At 41.1% G+C, this 8,929-nt stretch overlaps 1 protein-coding gene across 4 annotated transcripts; it reads left to right on the top strand.

Annotated features, from left to right (window-relative positions):
- Positions 1-472: 472 nt before the first annotated feature.
- On the top strand, positions 473-8,653 carry Ttv (exostosin glycosyltransferase 1 ttv). 4 transcript variants are annotated; one of them, XM_071705456.1, is made up of 8 exons: positions 473-739; positions 3,787-4,817; positions 4,902-5,103; positions 5,190-5,309; positions 5,394-5,624; positions 5,721-5,987; positions 6,073-6,323; positions 6,409-8,653. In XM_071705456.1, exons 2-8 carry the CDS (start codon positions 3,934-3,936, stop codon positions 6,587-6,589), a joined length of 2,136 nt encoding a protein of 711 aa, XP_071561557.1. In that variant the 5' UTR covers positions 473-739; positions 3,787-3,933; the 3' UTR covers positions 6,590-8,653. The 4 variants fall into 4 exon arrangements, with proteins under 4 accessions (XP_071561557.1, XP_071561556.1, XP_071561558.1 ...); XM_071705455.1 differs by lacking the exon at positions 473-739 and adding an exon at positions 765-1,120; XM_071705457.1 differs by lacking the exon at positions 473-739 and adding an exon at positions 1,806-2,019.
- Positions 8,654-8,929: the final 276 nt, after the last annotated feature.

Raw genomic sequence — 8,929 nt, 5'->3', positions numbered from 1 at the left:
CGATTAAGTATTGTCATCGAATTGCAATCTTGCTGCTCGATGAATCTGTGCGGCAATTGATGTCGAATGTTCCAACGAGTCGCTCTGAGCAAGCGGAAAGAGTTTATTTGCCGATATATGTTTGCATGAGCATTTTTCGAAGATTTCGTAATCGTCTTCTTCCTCGCCGCGAGTAACGTTGACGTATTTATAAATTCACGGAAGTCGGCGGGTCGGCGTATATTTGACTTCTGACACGAGCTTACTTTGTACGTAAGCTCGCGCAATCGATAATTGCGTAATTGATCATTTTACCGGTAACGGTATTTCTCGCAATAGCTTTTTTTTTATTAATAATTCTAACGTAATTGTTCAGTTAAACGATACGCTCTGACGCACGTTAGATAACGATGAAGCTCCGGCGCGCTTCGCGCATCCAGATATCAAACCTACTATCGCGACAATTAAGCGTTTGATAACGCAATCAATAGCGTTCGTTATTTCTCGTCCGGGATCTGAATCCGGGAAGGGATCGCCGCCTGGAGGACATCGCCGATTCACGAGGCGACTGAGGCGAGTCCGCGCTCGCAAGAAGATCGATCAACTGTCGCGTCTGCATGACAATAGGGTACAAATTCCGCGCGTGGCCGACAAAAAAAAAAGAGTTTACCTCGCGGACGTTGAGCAACCGGCATATATACCGTATACATATACGTGCACACGTGTGTGCCGAGAAACGATCGCGCGACGTGTGGTCAAGGTAAGGATTTCATAACTCCGTCGCCGCGGCGGCGTCCGCTCGTCAAGGAACGCGATTCAGTGCGGCACGATCGGCATCGGGAAGACGAGCCTCTCCGGACGGACGGCCGGGGCGGAAACGCTCAGAAAGAAGCTCCCCGAACCTGCGAATCGATATCGGGGGCCCTCGGTTTTCCCGAGAGAGAGAGAGTGTGTTTCTATTTGGATTTTTATTCAAATTTATTCTCATGCCGCGTGGAGCGTAATACGTGGTTCACTTTTCCCGATCTTCGCGCCTTCGTGCTGTGTTTAAATCACCTTCGCGGATCCTCGCCGTGTAAGGGATGAGAGGGATGAGAGCCACCGGCTCGATCGGTTTCCCGAGCGGACATCGTCTTCCTGAGTAAGTAGCTGGCCCGATGGAGATCTCGAAGCCGATCGCGCGCGTCCGAAATCGTTCGAACTTGCTCGCGATTCGCTCCGACGCGCTAACGAGAAACGGTTATTAAATTGCAAATCGTCCACATCCGCCTCTGCAGGCCGCCTTATATGCGTCACTATGCAACACCACCATGGTGCATATAGAGTTAGCGCGGATATTTGCAAGAATGATCCTCTCTCTATATATAGAAGTAATGATATCCGTTTTTGGTTTCCCCGGCACGCTGCGATTCCCGATGCCCGTTAATAATAATAAACTACGCGGAGAACAGTAATTGATCGACGAAATATTAAATGCATCTCCAGTTGTTTAGTCCTCTCGTTTCAGTTAACGTCGCGCATTCGAGTCCACTGTTAAATTTAATTGTTAATTCATAATGTCAAATATACTCGATTTGAGTCATTTTTAATCATTCCTATATATAGATCGTCCATCTTTTACTTAATATGTCGTTAATTTAATATTTAATTAATCAATGGAGTTAAAATAATACTGTTTTGCGTTAAAATAAATTTTGACACACATAGTAGTTAAAAATAACAAAATTAACTCAAGGTTATTGATTTAAATTTCCTGCTTTAATATTTAACAGTGCATGCATTGTCGATTTGATTCGAGAGCTCTTTGTACCTATAAACTCGCGCGAGTATTACATTCTTGTCAGTTCTAAGAAACGTGCTATGCGCTTTCGCGGAAATTCCCTCTGGCTACAAACCGCGTATCGTGCTCCGCGAGTTTATGAAGTACAAAGTTGGCCAGAAATTGGGAGCCGATCGATAAAGATATACACCTTCGTTCGATATACCGTTCCCAGTTTGGAACGGTGTGTCAATTTGCATACATATTTGATTATTAACGAGGTATTGTATCTAACTTCGCGGTACAACGGCATTACTAATCGACGAAACGTTCCAGCAATGATTCAAAAATAGCTTTTGTAAATAAATAAGTTACGGCTGTGTGTGTGTGAGCAAGACGCAGAGTAGAACGTTTCTCTGTGAACCCTTCCCCTTCTTCTTTTTCCTAAGTTAGAATCTTTAAATTACCCTCTTTGTCTCGCTCCACCGTTTGCTGGTTAAAGTTTCTTCCCAGCTCTTTTTAAACCACGACCGTAAATATATTTATGAAAATTCATAGGGCGACATTTCGAATATTATACAAGAATATAGAATATTCATAATACCCACATATGTGCGCAAAGTTGAAGATAGTTCGATAGAAGCTACGCGCGAAAGCGGAGTTTCAAAAACTCGTGATTCTCATTCCAGAAATCATTTAAAAATAGATAATAAAATTTTTGCGTGTCAATATATTTATGCAAAATTTTAATAAAACAGTACGCGCGTATAACAAAATAAAATTATTGTGCATAAATTAAGAACTTTTATGAACGCGCACACACGCACGAATATTGTATTATTATGTGCATTAAATGTGCGTTAAGCGATTTTACGCGCCGCGCCGCATCGTGACGTTCGCCGCCGTTTGCGCGTTGCCGCGTGAAGTGAGGCGCAGGACCACAGGACGGTTAACGGTAAGGTAAAGGTAGACGGTGTGCTACTTGTGCCAGTCCAATCGTCTCCGACTCCGACCTCCGACGTCACGGCATTGTTCGCGTTTTGCTTTTTTTTTCGAGGCGATTGAGATTCGATGCGCCGCGACGTGCAAATGATCTTGCACTCGCGGGCGTTCGCCGATCGATGCCACGCGTGTCCGTACGGCACCGGGCCGAAATGCGAGTGGGCGTAAGGTCGCCGCCGGGCCCGACGGGATTCCTGTTCGCCGTAGATAACCTACAAGGATGATGGTGATGTCGCGTCGGCGGTGCGCGCGGACCGTGTCGTGAGGGAACGGCCGTATATCGCGTAAAATATATATCCGTTATGAGTCGCGCGTGCCGTTTGATAGCGACGTGGAATTATTGGATCGGTACGGCCGTCGATCGCGCGGGATTCGGCCCGCGCGGCTTATAGGTTATCCCAGGTCGGCTGGAGCCTGGAGGACCGTCGCGCGGCTCGCACGGATCGGTATTCGGTCGTCGTCGCGTTGTGCGCGCCTCGCGTAAAATCGCTCTGGTAGAATTTTGTGTCGACGTGTTTACGTATCGTTCCGCCGATCCGTCATGCAGCTCGCGAGGATCGAGCAGCCTGAACCCTTTCCGTCAATAGCTACCTTCTGTCCTAGTTCGAAGGTAATAGCTCTTCTCCAAGTGTCGTTTTAAAATTGTCATTTTCTCTTGGTCGATTCGATCGGGAGATGGTGAGAATTGTGTAATAATGGCCGTTTTCTCCAGCAGGGAACACTGTGTTACACAAAGCTAATTTATTGGCTATATATTATCTTGGAAGATGTTTTAGATAATATGTAGCCAATAAAATGCCTTTGTGTAACACGGTGTCCCTTGCTGGAAAGCAATAGTTACAATGTCGCAACTATATATGGTAACAAGCATTATGTTATAATTATTATAAATATAACTTCTCTTTGTTAAATTTATTATTTACATATTTATTAGTACAAATAGTTTTCCTTGCTCTTATAAAATAATATAATATATTTTTGCCATTTTTTGCGTGTAAAAGGTTGTTCGATTATACTTGACATATGGAACCTTCCTTTTGTTACAGCAATATAAAAGAACAGGAGTGATCATATTCTGGAGGGACTACTGAGCCGTAACGATGTGCTTGTGACTGAATATAGACCTTTTACATCGGAAAAGAAATAATGCTTAGAACTATCATATATCTTTGTATAACCTGACTGTATCGACAATGCAAGCCAAGAAACGCTATCTATTATTGTTTGTAACATGCGCGTTTCTTGGTTACTGCTACTTCGGCGGATATCGTTTAAAAAGCGAAAAGTGGACAGGCAGATCTCAGTTGCCTTACGAGCGATTGCCTTCATATTTAAGTCTAAACGAAGAATTCTATGACAAAGATTTAAAGACATCCAGCGGGGCTTTGGCTATGTCTCACCGTACACGGCATTGCCGCATGGAGACCTGCTTCGATTTCACGAGGTGCAAGCAAGGTTTCACCGTGTACGTCTACCCAGTCGAGGATGTGATAAGTCCACTATACCAAAAAATATTAAACGTTATCACGGAGTCGAGATATTACACGTCGGACCCAGCACGGGCATGTATATTTGTCTTAGCCCTGGATACGTTAGATAGAGATCCCTTATCCACTGAATTTGTACACAATCTTCCCTCGAAACTGTTACACCTGCCATATTGGAATAACGGAAGGAATCATCTGATATTTAACTTATATTCTGGTACGTGGCCCGATTATGTGGAAGAGTCGCTGGCTTTCGACGTGGGCTACGCCATGCTCGCTAAGGCCAGCATGTCCATCTTTAGACATAGACCGGACTTTGATGTATCGATACCTTTGTTTGGCAAGCAACATTCGGAACGTGGTGGAGAACCCGGCCAAGCATTAGAGAATAATTTTCCCAATAATAAAAAATACGTAGCGGCTTTCAAGGGGAAACGATACGTACACGGTATTGGATCCGAGACAAGAAATGCTCTCTATCATCTGCACAATGGTAAAGATTTGGTGTTTGTTACGACTTGTCGTCATGGGAAGGCCTGGAGAGAATTGCAGGATGAACACTGTCAGCAAGATAATCAGGAATATGATACGTAAGTAGCAAAAATGCTGGAATCGCTTTGAATCACACATGGACATCGTTCAAAATATAATCGCTCCTATTTTTCATTTTGCAGATACGACTACGAAATTTTATTAATGAATGCTACATTTTGCCTGGTTCCGCGAGGACGACGATTAGGTAGCTTTCGGTTTCTGGAAGCCCTGAGATCAGGATGTATTCCAGTCATTTTAAGTAACGGTTGGGCTCTTCCCTTTCACGAGCGTATCGATTGGACTCAGGCTGTAATATTTTCCGACGAGAGACTATTACTCCAAGTAAGTTGAAACATAAATGTATATTTTGAATTAAAATGTCACCTCGTTTTTTAAGGCAGATGATTAAAGTTCCTTGACCTTTACAGATTCCAGACATATTACGATCTGTGTCCAATGTACAAATTCTGAAATTACGACAGCAAACACAATTTTTATGGGAGAGATATTTTTCTTCTATTGAAAAAATTGTATTTACCGTGTTTGAGGTAATTGTCGATTTTTATTGCAACTTATTATATAATCTCATTTTTGGTCTTTTGTTGATTATAATTATTATTTATATAATTTAGAATATTCGCGAGCGTTTACCATGGGAAGGTGCGCGGGAAAGGATCGTCTGGAATACTAGTCCTGGAGCACTAACGATTTTGCCACAATTTGCCGACAGCCAACAGGAACTTCCTTTTTCAAACAGTAATCCTGGTAACACTTTCACTGCCATAATCTATTCGCAATTGGGATCCACCGCCGTACTTTATCGTTTACTTAGGAGTCTCGCGAAAAGCAAGTACCTAGATAAGGTAAGTCCATTCATTGCTAATTTATTATTATTTCTCATTGCTATGAATTTTTTGTAATATCTGTGTAATATGCCGTAACAAATTATTCTCTTCAAGATAATACTTATGTGGAACTCGGACATTCCGGTGCCAAGGAAACCACGTTGGCAAGGTATCAGAGCGTCAATCCACGTTGTCGCGGTTGACGGTATATCTCAGCGTTTTTATCCTCACCCGTTAATCAAAACTAGTGCCATATTGTCGCTCGACGAGGACGCCACTCTAAATACCGACGAGATTGACTTTGCTTTTACGGTTTGGCGATCATTTCCCGATCGAATAGTAGGGTATCCAGCGAGGTCTCACTATTGGGATGACTCAAAGGTAGGGTATTATGTAGCGTTAAATGACTTCCGTCCAGCCTGCACTTTGTTTCGTAATCGAGCTAATCTGGTTTTTATGTTCGCAGCGCTCCTGGGGTTATACCAGTAAGTGGACAAATGACTACAGTATCATTCTCACCGGTGCCGCTTTTTATCACCGCTACTATAATACTCTGTATACCGAGTTATTGAGCTCGACTCTCCACAAGACCGTGGAGCAGTCGCAGAACTGCGAGGATATACTCATGAATTTCCTGGTGAGTCACGTAACTCGAAGGCCACCTATCAAAGTGACGCAGCGCAAGCTATACAAAGATACTACAGTAGCTGGAATTAGGTAAGTATCGTCGGGATGCTGTTGTTGAGATTTATATGTACGATATCGTTATTGTATTTCTGACTCGTACATCGTTGGATCTTAGATCGCCGTGGAACGACCCGGATCATTTCATACAGCGACAAACATGCATGAATACATTCGTCGCTGTCTTCGGATATATGCCACTGTTGCGATCTAACATGCGGCTGGACCCGGTTCTGTTCAAGGATTCCGTGAGCAATTTGCGCAAGAAGTATAGGCAAATTGAACTAGTTAGTAATTAGAATTGTACACACTGCTCGATTACGCGTGACTATTTAATTCTTCAGGCGCGCCGGATAACGCGAAATCTTCGCGTACGATATTAGATCTATTTCTTTTAGCGCACTTTTTTGCACTTACCGTGAAAATATGGTAAAAAAATTAATGATACGTATGTACAGAATTTTCGAGGAAAGAACGGAAAATTGTGAGCAAGTGCAATAAGTACAGCTAAAAAAAATAGATCTACTGTGTTATTGCCGTACAAATGTGCATGTATAGATGTACGGAGAACATTTACATTTACGCGTTTGCGTGCTACGCCATATTAGGCTATCGGTGTTATCGGGCAGCAAATCAAAGTCCGTTATTCAGCAAGGACGCATGGTGATATCCCCTGCGATTTATTTGCGAGTAATTTTGTACAAATTGTAGAGTCATAACGACGCCGTTTCTATTTGACGATGTCTCGCGCAGCTATCACTAACTGCGGGTCAGCATTTAATTAATGTACATACAAAATCGTTTCGTAATTATTAATAAAAAGTTATTTAAGAAAGACACTTGGATTTTTCACGTACTGGCCATTGAGATCGTTTGAGCGATTTGATATTAAAGAGAAAGAAAAATTAAATCTTTCCGCTGCGCGTGTTGTCGTACGATTATCCTAAAGACAGCTAAAACTCAGCTAAAAAGAAAAACAAAAAGGAAGCAAAAAGATCGCGTTTGTATGTATAACGATATTTTTAATCATAGAGATTTGCGAATGTTTTTCTATTTGAATAAATGTATTTCATGTAATTCTTCTTAGATTCGGAATACGTAAAGTTTTAGGGCAGACTTCGTCAAGTGCTTTGATAACGATGACGTGAAAGTCGATGTGCGTATTGAGGCGAGGTGCAAGCAAGATCTGTTTATATTTAAAACAATTGTAAAGATGTTAGGGTTTAATGCGACCATTGATATCGATCTTATTATCCACTAATTTTTATATGATATGATTTTAAGCGTCGCCTTACTAACTCCCACTCTCTATCCTTTTTCTCCTCTTCTCCCTTTTTCTCCCGACTGCTGCCAACCTTCGGTTGACGAAGACGAGGGAGTATTTAAAGTGTATACTTTGTGTATTTGAAGTTGATCACAAATTTTATATATCCGAAGAGATATTCTGTCAATTTTATCTAATCGTGCACAATTATTTATGTGCATACTATTGCGTATGCTGCATTGTTTACTTTGTAATCACGTTCTACCGATCACATTGGTTCACGAGTGAATTTAATGAGTCTACACACAATTATTCAGCATATCTATTCGAATATACTGCCGAGTTCTCAGGAACATGGATGAAAAGAAGGAAAGAAAAGAGAAATTTTCATTGTCAAGGCGTCGCAACAATATCTAGTCGTTTACACCGATATACGTTGTTACACGATGAGAGAAATAACATGTAATCCCTCGGTTAGAAGGATTGCACAGTAATATGGCATCTGCATGCGTCTTGAAGACGGAAAGCTATTTGTACATGTGATATGTTTTTTTTTTCTCTATTGTGCGTTCCGTGATTATTCGAGAAGAATATCGGGGAAGCTCTGTATCATTTTTATGCATAATATATTTCTGCAGCTTAAGGAGGTATGCGTATGCGAATCAAAAGCGACCGCAGGTTAATTGAAGTTCTTATAGTTATCCGGAATTTCGTATTGTCATTAATTCCAGCGGTCATACGTCTACTTTGCGATTGTCCTTGAGTTGCGTCAATTGATAAATGTAAATTAGTATTTGGGTGTATATAGAAACTGGTAGGATAATCTCTATCTTTTTATTGCTCGGCGAACAATCCTAATCAAATATGTTCCAATCGTTGCCGACCACTGAAGGCAAGCATAATCTTCGTACAAAAAAAAAAAATAAGTCCTACGCGGTGGCCGGTAGTATTTTGATTCTATCAGATATGAAGCGATGGTTCCGATCTGTTAAACATTTTTTTCCATGTAATCGTATTGCGGAAAAAAAATAATATAAGGTAACAAGATATAGTATTAGTCATTTTATATGGGGAAAAAAATAAACTGTTTTGTACAAAATGCCGTTTGGGAGTAACGATAATTATTTTTGTCGATCATTCGATAGTATATCCCGCGATACGATTGTAGACCTCAAGTTTACTAATTTGTAAACTTTGGGACGTTAACTCCCAGAGACTCCTGTCTTCCAAGACATAGAAATAAAAAATATTAATTTATATAAATAATATATTTATATAATAGTATAATTTTTTATTTATGTCGCAATGGACAATCGTCTCTATAATAATACTCATACTGTAATCATTTCATTATTGTAACGTCATAATTATTAGT

This window comes from Temnothorax nylanderi, unplaced genomic scaffold (genome assembly GCF_030848795.1).
Source record: "Temnothorax nylanderi isolate EJ_2023f unplaced genomic scaffold, tnyl_v1.0 TNYL_tig0046_pilon, whole genome shotgun sequence".
Lineage (NCBI taxonomy): Eukaryota > Metazoa > Arthropoda > Insecta > Hymenoptera > Formicidae > Temnothorax > Temnothorax nylanderi.
The sequence above is the reverse complement of the archived record's forward strand: the minus strand, read 5'-3'. Positions and strand labels throughout refer to the sequence as shown.

What these genes read in the sequence shown, in the direction of transcription:
- Ttv (XM_071705456.1), top strand. Translation starts at nt 3,934, where the DNA reads ATGCAAGCCAAGAAACGCTATCTATTATTGTTTGTAACATGCGCGTTT. An exon ending in ACGAGAGACTATTACTCCAA is followed by an intron (nt 5,104 to 5,189) that starts GTAAGTTGAAAC and finishes TGACCTTTACAG; the next exon opens with ATTCCAGACATATTACGATC. An exon ending in ACTACAGTAGCTGGAATTAG is followed by an intron (nt 6,324 to 6,408) that starts GTAAGTATCGTC and finishes GTTGGATCTTAG; the next exon opens with ATCGCCGTGGAACGACCCGG.